The sequence below is a fragment of the Passer domesticus genome, chromosome Z (genome assembly GCF_036417665.1).
Source record: "Passer domesticus isolate bPasDom1 chromosome Z, bPasDom1.hap1, whole genome shotgun sequence".
NCBI classification, from domain to species: Eukaryota; Metazoa; Chordata; class Aves; order Passeriformes; family Passeridae; genus Passer; species Passer domesticus.
In genome coordinates, this window is record NC_087512.1 from 75,015,476 (window position 1) to 75,038,856 (window position 23,381).

The window sequence follows — 23,381 nt, forward strand, 5'->3', positions numbered from 1 at the left end:
CCTTGAAGTCCTTTTTCCCACCTCCTTCCCTGATCACTACACACATAATTTCCTACCTGTCAGGCATACCAGAAAGCCCACAATTTATTTTCAGTTCAGCCAGTTCATTAGGTCTATATATCCAGCCTAAGCCTAAATCTTGTAAATTCTTTCTGTACAAGTTTCTTAAAAAACAACCTCTCATATCCACCTACAGAGATACTACTGTCATCCATATTCTCAACATCTCACTAGATCATAACTACACTATGTCTGACCTCTGAAGTGTTTAATTTATACTGTGTGATACTGCAAAAATAATTTCCATCCTGAGACTTTTGTCACCTCTGTGCATCACACATGCTTGCTTCCCAGGCCCAGTAGCCATTCCACTGAACATTCCTCTTCCAACATCAAGACACTCTACCCTGCACTAACCTCCATTCTGAGCAGTAGTGTCCTTAACTAAATGGAGGCATTTAATTTGAAACTTCTTCTTAATTTCTTCTTTACAACAATGCCTACACCACTGTAACTGCTGATGTCCTACAATCAGTCATGGAGATTAAAGGTATCTCACCTACTTATTGCTTTCTGTCAGAAAGTACCTGTTGTAAAGGGGCAGGGACCACTTCCCGTTGCACTGCTGGGGATTACTGAGCAGGGTGGGACATGGGTTCAGAAAAACCCTACACACTGAATAACAGCTAACAAATGAAGCATTCATTGCAAAGACTTCAAACAAGAACTCATCCTCTGACAGCTTTTATAGTGAAATCTAAAGATGTTGCACATATCCTTCAGAAGTATTCAACATAGGTACCTATTTTTTCTTATATACTTAAATGATATGTAAAGCAATTTCAATCAATCAGTCAATGTCACTCAAAACTGTGGATTAACATCCTGGTAGAGGTTGCTCAGATGAAGAAAAGATGAACACTATGGTCTTGTGTCCTGTCATTGTGTAACAGGCAAGAACAGGCAAACGAGCAGCAAGGAGGAAGGCCATAATCATTAACTCATGTGGCACACGTCATTAGTTCATTAACTGCTGAACAGTCTCTACACCAATAAAAGACAGAGGTAGCCCATGGGTTTTAACACCTCCTCAGGAAACTCTGGACCCCTGTTTCACAGAGCAAGAAAGAAAAAGCATTGAGCACAAAATCTTAACTGCGCTCTATTCCAAAGTTGTAAAAGAAATTGCATCATGTAAGAAAAAGTGTATAAAATGACAAAACCACTATCATGAGGCACTTTAAATTAAAGCTACATGCTCGGCCTCTAGCACATAATTAAGCATTTATTAAATGTTTTCATTTTATATTGTTTCCATTAATTATAGTCAACTGCAATTCATTCAGATAGCCTCACAAGTCAAAAAGAAGAAACAGATTTCAATCTTTTAAACTACTACAGGCTTGCTTTTCCTTGCCACCTCAACTACAGCTAGGAAGTCGGAAAAGATCAACCAATAAAAGGAGGACAAAGGAGAGTCCCCTTCCTTTACTGGATGCATGGGGAAATATAGCGACAGAGGATGAGGAAAAGGCAAAGGTACTTAACACCTGCTTTGATTCAGTCTTTAACTGGATACCAGCCCACCAAATTGGAAGACAGGGACAGGGAGTAAACTGAAGCTCCCTTAATCCAAGGGGAACTGGTTAGTGACCTGTAACAACACTTATACACACACAAGTTTATGGGGGCAGATGTGATCCACCTAAGGGTAGTGAGGGAGCTGGTGAAAGAGCTCACAGAGGCACTGTCCAATATTTAGCAGCAGGCGTGGCTAAAGAGGGAGGTCCCAGGTGACCAGATGTTACTCAGTGTAACATCCAGCTCCAAGAAGGGCTGGAGAGACAATCCAGGGAACTGTCTGTCAGTCAGGCCTGTCAGTCTGACAGTGATGCCAGAGGAGGCCATGGAGCAGATTTGTTGAGTGTCATTATGCAGCACATTCAGGACAACCAGGGGATCACACCCAGCCAGCAAAGGTTTAGGGAAGGCAGGTCCTGCTCGATCAACCTGATCTCCTTCTATAATAGGATGACCTACTTAATGGATGAGAGACAGGCTGTGTGAACCTTCATGTGTCTCTGTGAACCTTCATGAAGCCTTTGACACTGTTTCCCACAGCTTTCTCCTGGAGAAACTGGCTGTTCATGGCTTGGATTGGTGCGCTCTTGGCTGGGTAAAAGGCCCTGTCTGGAGAGCTGGGCTCTGTCTCTGGCTGGGCCAGAGAGTGGAGGTAGCTGGAGTTACATCCAGCTCATGCATGGTAGCTAGTGGGGGCTAAAAAATCCAGGGCTTGGTTTGGGGTCCAGTCCTGTTTAATAAGTTTAACAACAATCTGGACAGAGGATTGAGTGGACCCTCAGTAATCTCCCAGACTACACCAGGTTGGATGGGAGTGTTGACCTGCTGCAGGGTACGAAGAGTCTGCAGAGAGATCTGGACAGGCCGAATCAATGGGCAAGGCCAACTCTTTGAGGTTCAACAAGGCCAAGTGCCAGGTTATTATTCTGAAATCTAGACTATCATACTTACCTAACCTGATTTTTTCTGCTTTTTCTTGTAGCTCAGTTACCAGTGCCTTCATTCGTTCATAGTTGTCCTAAGTGGGGAACAAGACAGTATTTTAAATTCAACCAAGTGTGACTATATTTAAATTTTTAATAAACAAACATAAGAAGTACAAGACTAATTTCTCTTCCAAATCTAATTTTACCTTACTAAACACCATCTCTGTATTGTCTTTAAAGTAGTAACATTCCTACCTATGTACTGGCTTCTCTCAAGCATCCCAAAGCATTTAATCAAAATGCTTTACAAAAAATCTTGTAGTGTTAGGATAGTAAAAGACTAGTTCTGAATTTAATAAACTAAAATATTTAGTTTACTAAATATTTAAACTAGTCACTACAGAGTTGAAGGGCTTTTTCTTAGATTTTTTTTCTTTGGCATAGGTTTGTTTGCACTGTAAATCTAATTTTGTAAAAACCGCAGATTTTAATTAAGTGCTCTTATGATTTGTACTAAAGGATGAATGACCTAGGTCAAACAGATTTTGGTAAACACTTTTTAGATTCTTGTTGTTTATGTTGAACAAGAAGTTGGTTTTGTTTTGTTTTGTCTTGGTTTGGCTGTGTTTCGTTTTCTGATTTTTTTTAAGCTGGTGTTGTTGCTATTATATTTCTAGAAAAACAGAGCTTCATAATCTGAATATGAGTGAATCAGTACTGAGCTCACCAATTTCATTCAAATTATCCAAAACTCCATGTGCACATTACAGCAGGTTGGGGTTTTTTTACAGTTTTTTGGAATTTAAAGGTATTAGTCAAGCTTAATTTGTTGGGTTTTTTTTTTTTTGCAGACACATTAAGAACTTTACTACCTTTTTGAAAAGTGTAACTGCAATAAAAGAAAATGCTGCACAAAAAGATCTGAGTGCCTTGTCTAATTCTCATTTATATGATGTTTGAGTCTACTTTGACAGAAAAAAAACCAGCTGGTAACTCTATGCTAACTCTCTATAACTCATATATACTCGAACACACAGACTTAAGGTTTCCCTTAGGAAGAAGCTGCAAATGTTGCAGTTGAGTTTGTTCACTTAGACACTCAAAGGCAAAGAAACAAAGCAGAAATAAAATAAAAACACAAACAGATTCAGCTCACACTTGAAGTACTTTGGCTGTAGAGTGACATTTGAAACAATCAGCCTTTGTAATTGCCACAAACAGATTAAACACACTCTCTTGAAAGGTAAAAATGTATCTTGTAAATCCATACTTTTAAAAGTCTGTGGTTATCACAACATCCAGTATTACTTTGCCTCAGTGTTCAGCTTGTCCAGCTGGGTCATTTTGCACCTTTACATATCAAATTTTTTTCCTGTTTCCCCTTGTTCAGTCAGTTTTTTTTCTCTAAACACATTCACCTTTTGCACACAATACTGTGCTTAGAAACTACCTTTAACATAGGAAAAAACCAAAAAAGCAGTTAAAATGGCAGAGGATATTAACAGAAGAACAGTAATCACAGTCACAGACTTTGTCATTAGATTTTGACTCGCTGTAGCTAGTTTAGCTACCCTACATGAAAAATGTTATTTTACAGATAAACCGTAAAAAATACTGCACAAAAACATCGAAGTTGCTTAAACTCACTCAACTTCTATCACAATCTTTCATGCCTTAAACCAGAATAGAACACCGTTATACTTTACTAAAGAGATGTAAGGATGTTTTAAAATAATTCTGAATACACACAGAAAAGACTACTCTCAAAAATAAACGTACTAGTTCTACCATGTATTTGTGGGCTCTTCATTATTATCATTAAATAATGAAAAAAAGGTCAGTGAACTGGCATCAAGTTCTTTCTGGAAACTGGTCCTTGCACCAGCAAGTTGTGTAAAATTCTGCTGTTAATATGAGGATTTCTACAAATTTCAATGCAAAATTAAGAGGCAAACCCTATACACCAATCCAACAGTTACTGCACAAGCTACATGAATTACCGCTACATCACCGAAGTGTATGTAAGAGTGCCTGGAATCTTCAAAGAGACTTTGTTTCATTTTCCAGTATTTAGACTCACTCACCTTTAAATTACACTTTTGCCAATCTGGTTCAAGAGACAGTTTGCATCATCAAGGCCATCCTGTCTAGTTGAATTCACAGCCAGAAAGGTAAACAGTGGCCAAAGAAGGCAAGACCCTCATCACCTATCATAATGTCTTCTTGTGTTTGCACTGTTATTCCTTGTATTACTTTTTTTTTCAGATGGTGAAGTGCCTCGCAGCAGGCACTCAACTCTTTGTGTTAGTAAAGCAGTGCTTGCACTTAGAGTGTTCCATAAATTATTTCTACCAAATACTAACACTACTAGCTATTTTGCCAAGCCTTGCTTTTTTTTTTGAGGTTGAAAGGTACCCAGACATAAAGGCGAATCTGGGGGCAGCTCAGATGAGTGAACACCTTTATTAAAATTCTATCATTTTCTGGTACACACAATATGAATGTGTGCACATATATATACACACTTCACATACACAAGCTTTGTATGTGTGTGTGCACATATGTACACATATATATGAAGAATATGCATACAGAAATTCTGAGATTACACAGAAGCTTCAGTCACCTAATTTCTGTCCCAAATTTAGTTTATGCAAAACAAAGCACAGAACCAATGGACCTATCTCAATAAGAATACATGCTGTTGCTTCACACACTGTTTTGTATTTTACATGAACAAATATGAAAACAAACACATGCCCTCCGATCAACCTTGATCCATACTTAAAGCCATGTTTTTCTCAGCCTAACTGTAAACACAATTTTCGAATATGATGGCGTTAATAATGCCCCACTAAAAATAAATGTATTTATACCAAATGGAAGTACTGTTCTCTTCGTAAAGACAACTGGAATTACGCCTAGCTCTCCTCCTCAAAAGATGATGGTTTAGGACGCAAGTCTGTGATTCTGTACAGCTATTCCACCTGATTTCAACTCGGGAATGAATTTGCAAACACAAAATCATCCAACTTTGACATCATCAGGCTCCACCTTCCACTGTCCACAAACCCCGTCTCCACCTCACTAGCATACTATCGATCAGCCTGGAGGGCAGCAAGAACCGGCATCCTGATTTGAAAGGGAAAAAATATCCATGACGAGCCTGACGACTGCACCAAGGCACGGTTTTTTCACACCGTATCTGCAGGCTCAGCCCGCAGAAATGGACGGGCGCCGTGCACGGGTACGTGCTCGCCACGTCCGCACTCCCCGGCCGCTCCGGCTCCTCCCTGGCGCTGCTGCGGCCCGCCCGGGCCCCGCCGCCCCCGGCCCGCCCCCGGCCCGCCCGGGCCCCGCCGCCCCACCTGGTAGAGCGCGGAGCTCGCGTCGGGGCGCGACCCCACGGCCGCCACCGCCTCGCCGCGGTACCCGCGGGCAAGCAGCGGGCGCAGCAGCCCCAGGCAGCGGCCCGGGAGGCGCGGGGCGCCCAGCAGCATGGCGGGGCTGGGCAGGGCCGAGCCGAGCGAGCCGAGCCGAGCGAGCCGAGCCGAAGCAGCCGTCCCAGGCCGCCGCCGCCGCCGCCACTCCCCCCGGCGCAGCCAATGGGCACAGCGGGGCCGGGCCCGGGCCCCCGGACAAGCTAATGCTGTAGAACGCCCTTCGGAAGAATTGTGTTGGGACGCCCACACGCGAAAATCGTGTTTTCACGCACAGCCTAGGAAAGCCCTCGCCCTTCTTAGAAACTTGTCATACAGTAACAGGGACAGATCTTTTTAAAATCCAAACCATCTTTGGCCGAGTTTCTCCCTTCCATTAAAACTTTGCTATTCTTCAGTATTCCAGTTTTACTTTAAGTCAAGGCTCTTATCTTTAGAGAAAGGTAACACTGGGGAGTCTGATACCAAGTAAATTAGGCTCTATTCTGAAACAAAACCAGGGAACAACGAGAACACCCCTGCTAAACCACACTCAGCCTGTTACCAGCAGGTCTGTGTGCACCCCTGTGGTGCAGCCCAAACTTCAGCTTTTCCTTTAGTTCACACTTATTAGCTTCGTGGACTTCCAAGTATTTTAAAACTGCATCTGATACTTAAAGAAACAGTAACACATGTAAAAGAAAATAATTTATTCACATAATTTACATACAGAACAGGACTACTTCCTTTGACGCAGAAAGCTTATATGTGATGATACAGGGTGTCAGACAACTCTAAGCAAAGCAGTTTTATGCCACATCTTTGTAAAAATGCTACTCATATGTATTGAGATTTCAACTATATTTTCTTACATCCTTCATCATTATAAAACTTCCATACACAAAACAGAACACAAAATTCTCTTATTTCTTTCAAATTAAATTTGTTCTTTAAAAAAAATTCCTCTAACAAAGTGCATGTTATTTGCTGCAAGGAAAAACAAAGCATAGCCCCAATTAACAATGCAGATAAGGCACCATAAATATTAGTAATGATGTAGTTGATTTTTTTCCCCCTTGTAACATGAATGCAAGCTAAAATGTATGCAACCAAATGTAGAATGATTATCCCCTCAGAACTCACTCAGAAGGTACTCACAGCAATTGTTTCATAGCCACTCCCCAAGAATCTATTTTTAGGCTCTATGAGTGCAATTGATATAAACATGCCAGACACATCAGGAAGTAAACACTTGCATACTTAATATCTACAAGATATACAATACATAGAGTTACATGTATACATTAATCTCTTTCATAATGTTTACAGTAAAACAATAGATAAACATTTCAAGTTAAACGGATTAGGCAAAGCACAATATCCCATCTGAACAGAAACTGTTGTTGGTATTTTTGAGGTTTTTTTGGGGGGGAGTGAGGTGGGTTGATCAGATACTTTCAAGTAAGTTACTCTACACTGGGACCACTAGTCCCTTTTCCATCGCCTCAAGGAATACTGCTGCTAGTGACATTTCACTGGCAGAGCCAATATACCAATTTGCAGTAACAGTAGCTTTTTTCTGTATTTCTCTTCTCTGACAAAAGTTTAAAGGTTCCTTCAGAAGCCTTGCCAATAACTTCTGAAAAGAAAAACATTCTCAAATGTTTTGTCAAACTTCATCAACTATATAAAAATTAACTACATATTTATATTATTTACCTGCCATCAAAATGTTTGTCCAACTTCATCAACTATTTCAAAATTAACTACATATTTATATTATTTTCCTGCCAGTAAAGGATTACCTAGACCAAACCTGATGATAGGTTTCTTGAGAGCATTATCAATACTATTTAAACATCAGTTTCACCTTCATAATAAATTGCTTTGCAAAAGTACCTGTAAGTATTAAGTAATGGGAAAAATTTTAAGACTACTCAAGCTCCTGCAAGCAGGAGTTTCAGACTAAATATTGACTCTTTCAGCGACCACCTGACTTTGAGTGCATAAACCTAATTACCTCACCCAGATATATTTCTTGATGAGGTAAATAAAAACTTAAACTAAAATCTAAAGCTGAACCAGGATTTTATGGCAAGTTACAGTACAAGCAGACATGCACATAAGAAAACCCTTTTAATTCAAGTGCTTCAAAGCAGCAAATCCTCAAAAGTGACATTTTATAATCATGGTTTAAATCCAATCTCTTTGTGCTACTGTGCACAAGGGAAAATGAGGAAGTCAGTAAATATACAAACAACAACACGTGAAAAGAAGGAAAAGAAATTGTATCTATAGCTTTGTTTTTCAATTGAGAAGAAAATTAGCATTTATACTAGGAAACATCAATCTCCGTGTCCAAGTGATAAAAAAGGTTGTAAACATTAACCTTGTGTTATCTATCATCTTCTAATAAATTGTGTTTTTAAATTTTCAACAAATTTTTAAGGAACCAATGCTATTGGGTTTTTCAGGTTACGATCTTTTAAATTATGTGGTTAAAAAACTCTTACAAAAATATGTAATTTGGAAATTTAAATTTTAAATAAAAATACCTGCAGTGCTTGATATATATATGTATGTATTTACTACACCACTTCCAGTATTTGCATTCTGATCTTCAGATATTACATTATACCCAAAAAGTTCATTCCTCCTTCTAACGTAACATACTTCACAAAAAGAAGTAAAGAACTTGAATAGTCAGTACCAAGAAGCTTTAGCATTAAAATGGAAAAGGATACTTTTTGAAAGATTAAACATTATTTCATTGTACTTTTCTGTAGGATAGTCATGCACTCACTATCAGTGTCTAAACAAGGGCAACCATAAGCCGGCAGTCAGCAAATAGTCTGGTCCTATGACATCATTGTAGTGGTTTAGACTATGTCAGCATTTTGAAAGTTCCTGGGTGGCTTCAGAAAGAATCCATTTCATCTTCACAGCCTTAATTAACAACATGTCCTAGGGTGACTATGATGTTCACATCCCCAACTGTCTGTTCTGTTTATGCTGGACATTAAGTTCTGCACCAGGGGAAGAGAAGAAGTGCAGAGATTGTAATCAGAAGATGCACTTTCTCCTCCGCATTCTCTCTCACAGACTGTGTTCTCTGCAGAACAGACAGACGGCAGGAGACAGCTCTCTTTTGCTTTTAGTTAGTTTTTAGCTAGCTGAGGCAGAGAAGTTCCCTGGACTGTGGCTTTTCTTTTTTTGGGAACTGATCAGCCTTGCTCTGGACTGAAAACCCAGAAAAACACAAGCACCTCACACCTGTGGCCCACTGGAGCCCAGGATGCGGCATTTTCCAGCACGAGGAACTGGTAACAGAGCAAGTGAGCTGAGCTACACCCCAAGGAAAGGACTTTCTGAATGTGCCATCTCTTCAGAACAGCAAGAGGTTTTATTGTTTAGTATTGTTAATTTTTTACGCTTGTGAATACTTTGTTAAATAAACAGGTTTTTTCCACTTTTCTCCAAGGAAATCTTTGCAAACCAGTTGGGGGAGGGGCCACTTGAATTTGCTTTCTAGAGGGACCCCTTTGAAAGCTTCCTTCCAAATGTGCCCTAAACCAGGACAAATACTTTTTTTTTGTTGCCCAACATGTGGCTCAAGAAAGTGAAAAAAACCTGTACTGATTGCATTTTGGTTCTACTTACTCCGTATTGAGATAAAGCAGTCAGTAGCCATGTTGCTTGAATTCATAATGTCTCTCTGGGTGGAGGCCTTTACCTGTCTCTGGTCCCTAGGTTGTTTTGAGGTTTTAATACCCTTCTGGTCCCTAGGCTTATTTTCTTATTTGGAGACAGATCCAGTATCGTCCCTAACGTGTAGCTTTTACAGTAGAGGGGCTGGGATTTGGGTTGTTATTGTGCTGGGCTCTGTGACAATGGTTTATAGGGAGTTTAGATAGGTACTGGAGCTTGTTAAAGGTATGTTTGGTTCATGGCTTCTTTGTCCGACCCTGCATCCCAGTTCCAATAGCATGTTTCAGGAGTTTATTACTAATTGCACCCAGGCTGTTAAAGGAGGAGCAGGAGATGAGGCTTTTCAGCCTTTCCTTTCCATCTTCTCCTTTGAATCCATTACATCGCTTTTGGAGAACGTTCAGTTTCCCCTGAATGTTAAAGAGATCACTTTCCTGGTATTTTATCTGGTACTGTTATTACTGGCTGACATTAAGTGTGGCATAATGAATATCAGAACAAATTGCAACTTTTAAAATACTCTTTTCTTGTTGCAGTATATTCTGTGATCCTAGGTTTTTATAAAACCCATTTGCTATTCTGAATCATCCACTTCCATAAAGATGTCACTGAAAAAGTACTCAGAGATTTTGGTTGGCTCTCCTTCCTTCTCTTGATCTTTAGCACAGAGAGGTGGCTTCTCAGATGAGTTGTTACTTGGAACCTGATAAAACAAGAAAAAGTTGCTCTTAACAGTGCTCTTCATCAGTGTGTATGTGTAAATATATTTACACATATATGCATGTGAGCTATTTGTAAGGGTATTTTATTTATGTAGGAAGTTTTGACCAAATTAAAAAAAATCAGAGTTTACTGAAAATGAGAAATAAATAGATATTCATGCACAGAAAAATCAACTTAGTTCCCTTACAAGTTGCACAAGTCAAATTTGTCAACTGGAACAGATACTAGACTCAAAATATGAATGCTACACACCCATCTACTCACTCCTGAAACTAAGTCTCTGTTCTTCACACCTCAGAAAAGCACAGTTGTTCAAAAGTAAACTCATACCATAACTGCAGCATCAGCAGCCACATGTTCATGTTCCACAGATGATGAAGTAGAGGGAAAGGAACAAGATTCCCTCTCACCCTCAGTGGAGGGAGTGGGTTTCTTTAGACTTCGTTTTGCAGTCACAATTCGTGGCTTCTGGATCTTCCCTCTATTCCCTTTGGCGTCTTCTGCAGAGTCAGAATTACTTTTTTTGCAAATTAAAGATAAAAATCCCAACGGTTTTCGTCCACCCCTGTTCAAAACAAATATAGTCAGGATGTCATAGGATTGCTCCATAAGAGGAAGATATAAATAGCATTGCAGGAGTCCAATTCTATACACCGGAAACAAACACATACCTACACGACATATGAAAATTCTAAGGAAAAAAAACCAAAAAGTCATTCTGAGAAAGGCTTTGGTATTACTGAATATTCTGCTATAAAAGTTTTTTTTGAACAGTTACAGAGAGTCTTGACAATTTTTAAGCCTGAGAACAGGAACCTATTATTTGCTGCTAATCCACAGCCCCTAACAAGCTACCAGACTTTCAGAGAGTGGTTCCAAGAAGGATGGAGGCACACTTCTGAAGAACAAACTGAAAGTTCTGAGCATCCTTCATGTAATCAATGGACAACCTAATCGCCAAGGATGGGGCTACAGCAGACTACCTGCTGCAGGGTTTTAGCCTATTTATAGCAGCAAACCCAGACTAGTGAGCTTATGGAGCTCACAGCACTGAAGGAGATACACAAAGCATTAAGTTTTCATGTTAAGAGTTTACAAATTAGAAAGTAAACTTTAAGGCAAGAATTCTGATGTTAACGCATTACTATCCAACTGCTGTGGATGTGCCAAATATAAATAGACAATATTGGTACTTACACAAGCATAATGAAAAAATAAATGACAGATTAGAAGAGGGCAGTGGAGCATTACAATAAAAATAATTAAACACAGGAGCAACAGAGAACATGAATTCAAAACATTTAAACAAACTGTACAGAAAGGTATATTTAAAAAATCAAGTCAACACATAGGTAAGAGGAATATCCTCTGAGCTGCCAAGATTGAAACTCCTTTAGGGAAATTACTTATGTCAGTCATAAAAATTCAATGTGCTCAGTACTATACCAGTAACAAATCTTACTGGCAGGACAAACAAGTAGATGGGTAAATATCTCACAACATGAGACTCACCTATGGAAAACAGCACATTATCCTAAGTTCCTATCATAGCAATGGATGCCTGCCTGACAAAAGGAATCTATCATGTCTAAACAGACACACAATATGTCAATAGTGCCCTTCAATTATCTACTCATTTAATGAGTAAAATATTGCAAATTTCAAAGCAGACAGTTTGATGGTTTCTGATTTGCAGGAGAGAATAGATACTGTAACTCTTAGCCATCAGGTCACAAACAATGGTACTGAAAAGATGTCAACACAGAAACATGATCTTTTTTTACAGAACAAGCTGACAAAACGTTATTGCAATTACTGCATACCTGAATAACGGAGTTTTTGAAGATGATGCTGAGCTTCTAGTATGTTCCAACTGCGCAGATTCATGCACATTCTCCTGCTTTCCTTGTCCACTTACTTCTGCTCTTCTGTTAGAGGTTAATCTAGACATAACCTCCTCTTCCTTTTCAGATGCTGCATTCTCAAGTGGTGCTTTCCCTAAGCTCTCCAAAGTCTCAAGCTGGCTTCTCTCAGCCAGTTGTGAGATAGACTCAGACACCAATACAGAAGTAAGTACTTTTCCCTTTGCTGAAGACTCTGTTTTTTGAAAAGGACTCCCTGTAAAAGGAGTTGAGAGTCAAAGACTTCAGTTGTAATACAAAGGCCCAAAAACTGTATGATATTAAAATGGTTTGAACCATTACAGCAGAAGGGCTGGATTTTTGTTTAGTTTTTTTATCCATTTATATTTGTAAGCCACAACTACGAATTAAAAGTTCATGGTCTACTTTTAAAGCCTGTAAGATCATAGAGATTTTATGGGAAAAAGCTGGTAGAAGTGTGGTTTTAAATTTTACAGCACACTTGCCCCCCTCTCCCATCCTTTATAACACATGACAGAACTTAGTTTAGTCACCTAGCTGTTTAACCTTCTACAACTTCCCTCAGAAGTCTTTTTCAGAGCAAAAATTATAGTTCTCCAATCCCTTCACCAGCAGCTCAGATCAATGAAGATTGCATTATCAGCAGTTCTGCTTTTTCTCTGTTTATTCAGAGGCAGATTAGGCTCCTGAACAATTCCATACTTTTTCAGTAAAAAGTCAAAGTAAAATAAAAATAAACTATTTTGGCATTGTGTGGTTAAAATGCCAGTTAATACTTTTGCTTATTTGTGCTTTTTAACAGGTGGAAATATTTGCTTAAGAGAAGATAACATGTTTAGTCCAAAAAACCTCTCAAATTTCACAAATAAACTAGCTACAGCAATGCTTTTAAAACCATTATTAAATAACCAACATTTATGTAATTTGGCACACCTAGTTTATAGCAGAAAGCATGGAATAGTGGTATTAGTGTAGTACAAGGAAAACTTTCTACTTTTGTATTAGATGGCCTCAGACAGAACTATTCAGCATGACAACCAGTATTAAGTTGTGATGTGTTTACATTCATTATACTTCGGTTTACAAGTTTAAGTGTACATACCAGAAGTTACCTCTGGCACATCTGTGGATTTAATTGAATAATCCTGTATTCAAAAAAGGAAAAAAAAAATTTATTGCTCTCAATACAGAAGAGACAATGAAGTTGATAAACTCATATCACACATGCACAGTTCTAAGAGCAGGACTGATACAGAAGACAGTGCAGCATCATTCATCACTTAACCCATTTCCTAAGCAGGCTTTTCAAGGTGTTCTTCTGACAAATTACTCAAGACAAGGATATTGAGATAAGAGATCAAAGAAGGAAGAAGACTCTTATCCATCCCTTCCTAGTAAAGCTCTCTGAATCATCTGGGGAATTACCACCCATTCCTACACCAAGTAACACTACACAATCTTAGCCCACTTATAAAAATCAATGGTAGTTACTGCCATAAGCTTGGTCATATTGCAAAAAAGCACAGGATGCTGGAAAGATGGTGGCTTGTTTTCACTGGCAGCTTGCTCTTTTAAACTAGTACCTGCTATGTTAAGAATCAACAGGAACATATCTATCTAAGAGCTTCTCCATGTAACAGACACAATGCAGATTCAAAACAACACTCAGTGAATGTGGACATCCTGCTAGCCATCCAACACAGACATCCTGCTATCCACCCCACTCCAGAGTTTCCTCTCCTGCAATGCCATTGTCATAAGGGTGATGCAGAATGAACCAAGTAAGACATATTACCAATCTGTCTACTAGGAAGTGTAATTAAAGAACACCTGAGAGCCTACAGGTTCTCAAAAAACCCTAATAATAAATAAACAAGCACCCAAAACCTGTTGTAGATTTAAAAACTAAAAGCAATCTATAGTGTTGATTTTCCTTTGAAATTGTATAGGCATATACAGTAGATATTTAAGCAAGTGACACCATTGAAAAGAAACATAATTAAAATGCTCTATTATGTGCTATGCATCTACCCCATGGATGAAAATTCATCAAATTATGATCTCACCTTGTAAGTGGTTTCCAGGTTATTTTCCACTGCAACAGTAGATGGAGTTTTCTTGGAAGGAGGAAAATCATTCTCTTCAAGCTCAGCAGCCAACCGTTTCTGAGCTGTCTGCAACTTTGGAACAGGGTCTACTGCACTCTCTAGTTGTTCGGTTTCCATACTGCTGTTTAAAGGTCCAGCAACCTTACCAGCTGCAGTTGTCAAGGATCCAATACTGTTTTTATATATAAAGTCATTATTGTGACAGTACAAGAAGCCAACTTGTACAATGTTTCTGTGTGGAAATTACACACAAACCTCTGGTGATACTCTCTCTTGCTTAATGTCAATATTAACTACAAATGTATTATTTACTACCAAGGAACAATTTGTTGTGCTATCTGGAGTTAGTTTTTCTAGTCATATTGAATTTAGTTTAGCTGTTATACTTGAACTCCACTTGGTCTTTTCATACAATGCAAAAATATGGCAACTTATTAACTGTCCTAGAAAAATGCTATAATACAGTATTACTTATCTGCACACTTGAACCCCCACATGATGTATGATCTCAAAAGGCATACAGACATATATAAGACATACAGAGAAGCAGCAGAGACTAGGAAAATATGGTCAAGCAGTACAGGGACAGCAAGACAGAACATGTACTCTAACTCAGCCTGTCATGACTGTTTATCATAAGTACTTCCACAGGAGTCAGAATTATTACACTGTGTAGCCAACATTCATTCAAAGACCTATCCTTTCAAAAAAGGAATGATATTAGTATCTGATATCATAGGACAAGATTCTTCACAATTATGTGGAATTGCATCACACTCTAGTTATGATCTGAGGAATTTCATTACTATAGTAATAGCGCTTGCGAGTTTTTTACTCCTTTGCAACAATTCCATTTTTCATAATGTCTTTCCTTTGTTTTTTTTTCTCTCAAATGGACTAAGAGATTTAGTTCAACTGTAATGTTGACATAAAAATTTTATTACACTGCATGCAGAGGTACTGTTTGTAAAAGAAATTCAAACCCTTATGGATTGCAGTAGACAAACCAGCTATTATTCTTTGGAGTAATTAATTAGTTTGTGTTTTCATCTTGTCTGCCTTTTGAACAGCAAATTCAAGACAACAAGAATTTACATCTACTGTTTATCATGTGTTCCAGAAAACCATCTACATGAAAAATCTGGACAAGCAATTAATAAACAGCTACTCTACGAAACTGTTAAAGTACTGTAACATGCAAACATGCTTAGATTTTTTCATTTCAATTGCTCTGCATTGTAAGTATCCATAATGCAAAGTAAAGCTCCAGCTGGACAAATGACTTCTACTAAAACAAGAAGACCTACTCTAAAGTGTAAATCAGAATTAAGATGACACCAAAATCCCAGCTAACCAAACCACTAAATTTAAAACACGTATAGAATCTTCCTCAAATTGAATTAGAGCCCTTTTTACTTTCTTAATTCTCTAACCATCCGTCCTCTTGCATTTCTTCTTTTAAGAATTTCTAATCTGTACTACAGTCAGAGAACAATCAAGGTATACAAAAGTTGTTTCACTTTGATAAAAAATAAAGCATTTACCTCTCCACTTCAGTCACAGTTGTTTCACTTGCATTTATTGGGCTGATAAGTATTGGGGCTGGTAGTACTGGTTCTGAAGTTTGTTCCACCATAGCAGATGCATCAAACTCTTTTGAGCCAGCTGGGATTTCCACCAATGTTAAAATGAATGTCTGTTCTTCCTCTGGACATCTATGACCATCATGCACTACTATATTTTTTTCAGGGAAATAAATAACAAAAAACCTATTAATCAAACATGAAATTATGCTGTTCTCTTTATGTCCTCCCTACACAGAGCACTGAAATTTTAGGCATTCATTTATCCACGGAAAAAGGCACTGGGCATATTCTTGAGACAATAAGCTTCCTGACTTCCCAGATGAGACACACATCATCATCTCCTGGTAATTATTCACTGCAGAGGAATCCTGATTACCATTTAGAATGAGGAACATTAAAAATGCCTGGTAATGATGAAGATTTTAAAAGGGTGTTCTAGCATTAAAGAGCAATTTGCAGTTTAATTAAACTTATGTCATAGTGGTCAAGTGGCCCTCGGTCTTTAATTGCAACTCTCAGGTATTAAGAGCTACTTCTTTAAATGGCAGATGTGTGCTATTTTGAAGGTAAGCACAGGATTTTTCCCCTCACTGCAGACTGGCAGAACAGGATCTGAGAAGCACAGTCTTGAATTTAATAGATGAAAAATAGAGATAATTTAATCAACAGACATTAACAGACAACTGCCAGCTGCCATCTGTTAGAATTTAAGGAACAAACATTTGTAAAGTTTTCAAAAGATGGAAAACAACAATGGTACTCCATTATTTAAGTCAGCTCTCAAAGAGGTAAAGCTGTTATTCCAACCTCAGCTTGCTTGGATTAAATATGGTTTAAGATGCTTCACCCCAAGATTCTCGCAATAACAGAGTATAGCAACAAACATCTAAAAAGAAGTATTAGACTGATCTTTTGCAGAAGCTCATGAGTTACAGCATTGGACTACAGTTTCCACGTAAAGTAAGTATTCTGGGCTTCTGTCACTGTGACTATCCCATATGTTAGACAAGTAGTGGTTCCAAACCAACCATTTCAATATGTTCTAGGGAAGAGCAGACATCACCTTCATAACTTTCATCATACTTGATCAGTTAGGCATTAATCTGTTGACTCGGTACAGCTAAAGAAGGCAGTTTGATTGTTTTACACTTCCCCTCTTCTTTCTGTCTGCTCCTCACTTGCACAGTACAGCCCTCCTACTCACAGAACTCTGACAACAGCATTCACTTGATAACTTCATGAGCAACTATAGCTCACTAAGCCAGTGGAAAACTACAGTTTCTCAGCTTCTATCATGTTCAGTTGTTGCTGCGTGAGTCAGAAGTGCATAAGGGACTCTAAAAACTATATACCATACCTACCACAGGGAAAGCAGCAGGAGCTCTCAACAGGGCAAAGAGAACAAGTTTCCCTTCCACTGATACTTAAATTTAATGAAGGGTTATTCAAATAGTCCCCTAGTCTCATTTCCATTAACAAAATGTAAAGACAAGAGGCTAGGGAGGGGAATGTCATTATGCTGTGGATCATTATTTGTGTTAATGGAATAGATTGATTAATCATGTCAATGAAAATGTTAATTTTTTTTAAAATGAAAATTTTAGGGTTTAATTCATCTTTTAGTAAGCACAAGATAAACAAAGGTGGGGTTTTGTTAACTTTGAATATTAGCACATTATACCTGAAGTTTCTTCTGTGCTGCTTATGCAATGTCGTTGATCATCCTGAGTACAAGCTTCATTCTAGAAACAACACAGTTGAAATAAAACAAATTAATAAATCTGGGAAATTACTCTAGGAAACAGGAAGAACAAAGCTGTCAAATGTCAGATGCTGAAGATACAAAAAATCAAATCACATCATCATTATTTCTTTTGTCAGTTTTCACTTCCAGCTGTTCTAGGCTGGAGAGTATTAGTCTAACAAGGACAAGAAACACTAGGGCAATATAAAAGTTATATGAAGCTTATTGTCTGTATTGATAGTTTGTCAAAATAATTTTATACCTCCTACAGCACAATTCTGTCAGAGATGACTCACACAACAAATTGTTCAGTAGCACTAAGAAAGCAGATTCCTATGACCCTTAACAAACCACTGCGTGTCAAATAAAAACATGAAGCTCTACAGCTCATCTATCCCTTCCCTTCTACAGTTTGTCCATTCGCTAAAACTAGGAATTTATTGAACCAGCTGATTGAACCAGCTCTACTGCAAGCTGCCTTTTATCATTCTCTCTCTACCAGGACTGTAGGAGCAACATCATTCTTGCATGTTGTCCTAATATGAAATCAGCCTTGACACAGCAACCTGCTGCACTCATGAAACAAGGATCAGCTTTCTATGATCAGCTGCTCCAATCTAACTACGTGCTCACTGACCTCAGACAACACTAGAAACCCTGGGGAACTGCGAATGAACCTTTCTCTCATGACAAAAATAAGGTAACTCTTATTTACACTAGAACATGGACACATAAGCCACTGCAAAGAAATGGATGTGAAAGACATATTGTGTACCTGTAACAACATACATGATGATGATATGATATAGATATATGTAAAAATATGCAAAATTTGTGTATGTCATATAACAACACTTATGACTGAAACATTCTAAACAGAGTTTGCAAAGATTAAGTTTGTCTGAAAGATTGTTTGGACATGCCCCTGTGAAACAGCAAGTTTCATTTATCAGCTGAAGTATCAGGTGTTTAGAACTGGTGAGTATATTTGAACTGAAAACCTCTTTATTTACAGAATTTCAGTATCTGGGCACTTCTAGACTGTAATTAAGTTCTTGTTCTTTACCTGAGTAAAATTGACTGTACATATATGGTGCTCAAGAGGACAAGGACTCTGCTCAGAAAGTTCATCCACAGAACTTGGATCTGGGCAATCTTCTAGTCCAAGGTGTGATTTTTCAGGTTTTGGTGATGCAGTTAGATGTCTTAAATCTCTTGAATTTCCACAAGCATCGCTTATCTGCTTTTCTGTTCTGCAAGGTATATATCTAGTTAATTTGACACCAGATGAAGATACCCTGTACAAATGCTAAATTCTGTGTTACAATGTATTTAACATGAATAATATGTAATTACAGGGAAACAAAGTACCTGTTTAAAGACTACATCATTGTACTAAACAGAACACATAATCTTTGAACAAACGTACATAAAGAATTTCACAGAAAGGCCTCTGTAACTTCACTAATGGAGACATTCCTACTGAAAGTATGACCAAGGAGGAAGCCTTATGAGCTCATTAACATTTCTAAATTAATCAACTCATTAACATTTCCTGTAGTTTCATGAAAGACAGTTAAGCAGCAAGGTAATTACTAAGTTCCGGAATAGCAAACAAAAGTTAATGTTCTATCTCCAAAAACTGTAGCACAATATGTAAGGGAGAAAAACCTGAAACTTAAAACTGTACACTATCTGTATAAACACATACACAGTGTCTGTGAGCACACTTTTTCCATTAGTCACATACTACACCTGAATTTCAGCTGCATATTTTAAGAGACAGTAGGAATAAAGTCAGTATTAATGATGAGTCTTCTTACCTCTCAGTTTTGTCTACTTGCTTGCTGAGTTCCGTACTTCCAGATGCAAAGTCACGAAGGGCTGAAGAGTCACGTGCAGCTGGTCTGATTGGTTCTGGTTCCACCTTCTTCATTTCTGCATTACCCCTCAAGGTTCTAGGATCTAAGTTTTATAAGAATAAAATATTGTCTTTTCAGTCTGTGGGTGTATATATATATATTTGTAAATATATATTTTTATATATAATCTTGTATAAGTTTTGTAGTATGTTTATATAGACACATATACATGAATGTGCACATGCATACTTGTGTCATATAAATAAGGCACATACACATATCTCATCTTGCCTTTCCTATTTTGCCAGTGGTATGAAGACAATTAAGAGTTTGAAGACTACCTTTTTTGCAACTGCTTTAAGAATGGAAAGCCAGTTCTTTCTAACTCCTCTTCTACTTTTAATGGGGAAGGAAAAGACAGTAATCATAGAAAAAAGTACACTGTATTTGACTGTATTTCTGTAATTGGCAGTCCAGTAATTTAAGTGCCTTCCAGGTATTTTAATACCTGCAGAAAAAAACCTGCTATTCAAATTTCATTTCATTTCACACTGAAAGGTATTCTCATGTATACAACAGTATCACAAATGGGTACCCTTCGTTACAATGGCAATGTATCGTCTGTGAACATGAATGCAAAGTGAAGACTTTCAGCTTTGTTTCACTTTATGAACAGATGTGAATCTATCAAATAACCATTTTCACAGCCCTGTGATAACAAACAGGCTTACCAGTTTGAATTTGCTCTAGTTTTTCCACAAGTACATTTGCATTAAGTATCTCCTGCATTATGTTTTCATTGGACCGCAATATTGCAGAGGTTGGCTCAGGCTCCAGGTGTCTGCCTCCTGTCAATCTCATACTATTCACCACAGGCAAAGAGCTACCACTACAAGTAAAAGGAAAGATGTCATCAATAGAGTCCCTGACTTTTGACAGTTGGTGAAGAGAAGATATAAGAGATATGGGGTAGATCAGACAATGAAGACAGAAAACTACCCAGTAGGACAAAAAAAAAATCATGTGTGAATTGAAACAGACAGGTATGCTGCAAACTAGTATGTTTCAAATGTAAAGGAACTGAAAAAAAAAAAGAAAAATTGAAATGTTTAAATAACAGGAGAAGATCAGAAATCTGATACATATGACATGGTACTAAGTTCTTTTAATAATATAATTAAACTGGATGCAAAACAAATTATCTTGATTAATATTTTCCAAAGAGCATAATCTCATACTTTGTTCAAGCAGTCAACAAGTTAAATAATCTTTCAAATAATACATGATCACCAGCAGATGCTTCTCTGGGAAAGTGTCCCACTAAGCTGTCTCAAAATTCACAAATGCAAAAATTATTAATGACCATTCATTAAAACCATAATGATAGAAGATCAACTGGTTTCTTGCCATCCCTTTGCTCTAAATCTTTGCTCTACATCCCCACAACAGCAGTGACACTTAAGCAATTTGCCCTGGTCTGATTAGCTGTAGAGAACTTTGCAAGAAAGAGCTTGATAATTAAGAATGATCCAGTACATCATTAGTTTGCATATTTTTTTCTCCCCCTCTTCCCTGGGTAAACCTAATTTCATGAGAGAAAAAACAGTTGTAGGTACCCAAAATTACATACAAACACTTCATGAAAGTGAAGTGAGAAACAAATGAGAGGATTTTTTGCAGATTACATATTAAATTACATAAACTGAAAAACCTTTAGTTAATCAAGACTGCTTGCAAATCAATAAAAATGCCAGATAGAACCTAGCAAAAGTAAGCAGTGCCAGAAGATCTCTCCCACTAAAGTAAATGAAGTAGTAATGTAACCTGGTATCAGTAGCATCCATCTCTGAATATTCTTCTACACCTCTTGTGCCAGTGATTTGATGCTCTACATTGATGTTTCCATCCTCAGAAGGCAGCAATTCCTTGATAGAAGTGTCTGAAGCAAGCAAGTACTGACTAGAAGTTCTACTTTCTTTGGAGTAGGTGTGAATTACAAGGCTATGAGCCATGTCCAAGTCATCTTGAGCAGGTAGCATATGTGTCTGTTCTGGTTATAACAATAAACAGAATGGAAAATTTCATTTAAAACACTCAGGTTTGGCATGTATATAATGCTATATAACTTTGAGCCTCATTTAACAAAGTTTGTATTCTCCAAAGACACTGATAAAAATCCCAGACAAACACAGCCCTAAGAGAACACTTTTTGTATTAAGAATACAAAAAACTAACATTCAGCAAATTGAAGTAGATAATAAATGTTACACAAAATCTGTAACAATCCCAGGTAATTTCAGGTTGTAGCTAGTTAGGATGAAAAGGCTATGCTTCACATTAAAAGTCTGAAAAGATCACTGAAAGTTACAATCATTTAAGCTTGATCCCTTTCTTTTGTCCAGTTTATGTGCCCAGATCAACTTAAACACATGCTTCCTAAAACAGGCCACAGAAACAACTTTCTAGCAGTGATACAGCTGGCAGTATTCAGTAGGGTGCCTGCCTCTTTCCAGCCAACCTGCATAGGCTGGACTCACTATGTGCTACAATGCAACAGGACTAAAAGCATAAAAGACTCTTGACCTCCTGCTATGCAGCAGCATGTGGAAGAACTTTGCAGCCACTGCTCCATCCCTCCTTAGGTGGACCCAGAAAGCACGAGAGCAAGGCTTTGTACCATAAATCAGATCATACCTTCAGTGCTTGTTTTTAACTGGAAATTTGGATCACCCATTGCAAGTAAAGTCATAGCAGCTTCAGTGCTTCCATCGTTAATTCCTGTGAAGTTGTTCACACACATTAGAAGTCACAAGCACACTAACCAGAAATACACTTATCCATTTTCAAAATTTGACACTACTACAACTACAGTGAAGTACGTATTTTTTTAGTTGACCTTATTTATGAATTAAAATGCTTGTAGACAAGCAGGCATTCTCATCCACCAAATTCAAACTACTATTGAAACACTGAGCAGCAACATGACTGCCTTTAAGGGTGTACTGGATATAGGCGGCAAGGTCTCGGCAGCAGGGGCCTGCCCTGGACACAACCAGTTCCAGCTGACCCACTGCAGGACACAGCTGAGCCTGTCAGCCAAGATGGTGGCACCTTTGGAAACATATTTTAAGAAAGGGGGAAAATGTGTATATTGGTAGCAAGTTAACAGGAAATACATAAGCAAGATTGTTTCATATCTACCTTTGTCCACATCTGGGTTTTCATGTATGATTGTTTCCTTAAATACAAAGAAAAACAATATCAAAGTTCTATATAAAATGACCCTGTAATTTTTATTTAATGCTTACATATAAATTCTGTGCCCACAAGTTACCCTGGTTTTAAGCCTAAAAATATTTACTAACACAGTTTTCCCATAGGTGTGCCTCACATCTAATAAGGTACCAATCTAATAAGCTATACAGTTACATTCAGACACAGCAACAAGAGACTGGCCTTGGTATGATCAATGAAACAAACAAAAGACATTCTTACAGCTGTTGAGGTGCTTTCTTCTTCCCACTGTACTACTGGTTGGATAGAAGCACAAGTAAGATTTGCAGCATCAGTAGCCACCTGCACATCCGGGATATTCACAGATATTTCCAGCTGTAAAAGTGATTACAAGTATTTCAGTTCATCAGATGCAAAAGAAAATCTGTCAAATGCAAATTTTTATAAACCTCACATATTTAACAGATGTTCAACATCTAGAGAAATCCTTTGCAAAAATCATACCTTCTTATTTGAGAAGGAAGCAGTGGTATGAACAGAAGGCAGAACAGGTACTACCACCTGTAGCTAAGTGGAAGCATCAGACAACCTACGGTCCTGTTTCTAG

The 23,381-nt window shown here is 38.0% G+C and overlaps 2 protein-coding genes across 3 annotated transcripts in view; both read right to left on the bottom strand.

Annotated features, from left to right (window-relative positions):
• Window positions 1–6,100, bottom strand: part of MCCC2 (methylcrotonyl-CoA carboxylase subunit 2) — a 37,482-nt gene extending 31,382 nt beyond the window's left edge. The window contains exons 1-2 of the mRNA XM_064403238.1: window positions 5,876–6,100; window positions 2,533–2,599 (exon numbers count right to left, since the gene is read on the bottom strand). Coding sequence (XP_064259308.1) covers window positions 2,533–2,599; window positions 5,876–6,007 — 199 coding nt within the window. The 5' untranslated portion in view covers window positions 6,008–6,100. The remainder of the gene's footprint in view (window positions 1–2,532; window positions 2,600–5,875) is intronic.
• A 521-nt stretch (window positions 6,101–6,621) lies between these two features.
• Window positions 6,622–23,381, bottom strand: part of BDP1 (B double prime 1, subunit of RNA polymerase III transcription initiation factor IIIB) — a 51,246-nt gene continuing 34,486 nt past the window's right edge. For both annotated transcript variants that reach the window (XM_064403237.1, XM_064403236.1), the window contains exons 29-42: window positions 23,036–23,149; window positions 22,742–22,778; window positions 22,235–22,318; window positions 21,365–21,590; window positions 20,272–20,429; window positions 19,502–19,643; window positions 18,745–18,931; window positions 17,616–17,676; window positions 15,893–16,082; window positions 14,307–14,520; window positions 13,343–13,385; window positions 12,181–12,475; window positions 10,688–10,922; window positions 6,622–10,337 (exon numbers count right to left, since the gene is read on the bottom strand). In XM_064403237.1, coding sequence (XP_064259307.1) covers window positions 10,209–10,337; window positions 10,688–10,922; window positions 12,181–12,475; window positions 13,343–13,385; window positions 14,307–14,520; window positions 15,893–16,082; window positions 17,616–17,676; window positions 18,745–18,931; window positions 19,502–19,643; window positions 20,272–20,429; window positions 21,365–21,590; window positions 22,235–22,318; window positions 22,742–22,778; window positions 23,036–23,149 — 2,115 coding nt within the window. In that variant the 3' untranslated portion in view covers window positions 6,622–10,208. The remainder of the gene's footprint in view (window positions 10,338–10,687; window positions 10,923–12,180; window positions 12,476–13,342; window positions 13,386–14,306; window positions 14,521–15,892; window positions 16,083–17,615; window positions 17,677–18,744; window positions 18,932–19,501; window positions 19,644–20,271; window positions 20,430–21,364; window positions 21,591–22,234; window positions 22,319–22,741; window positions 22,779–23,035; window positions 23,150–23,381) is intronic.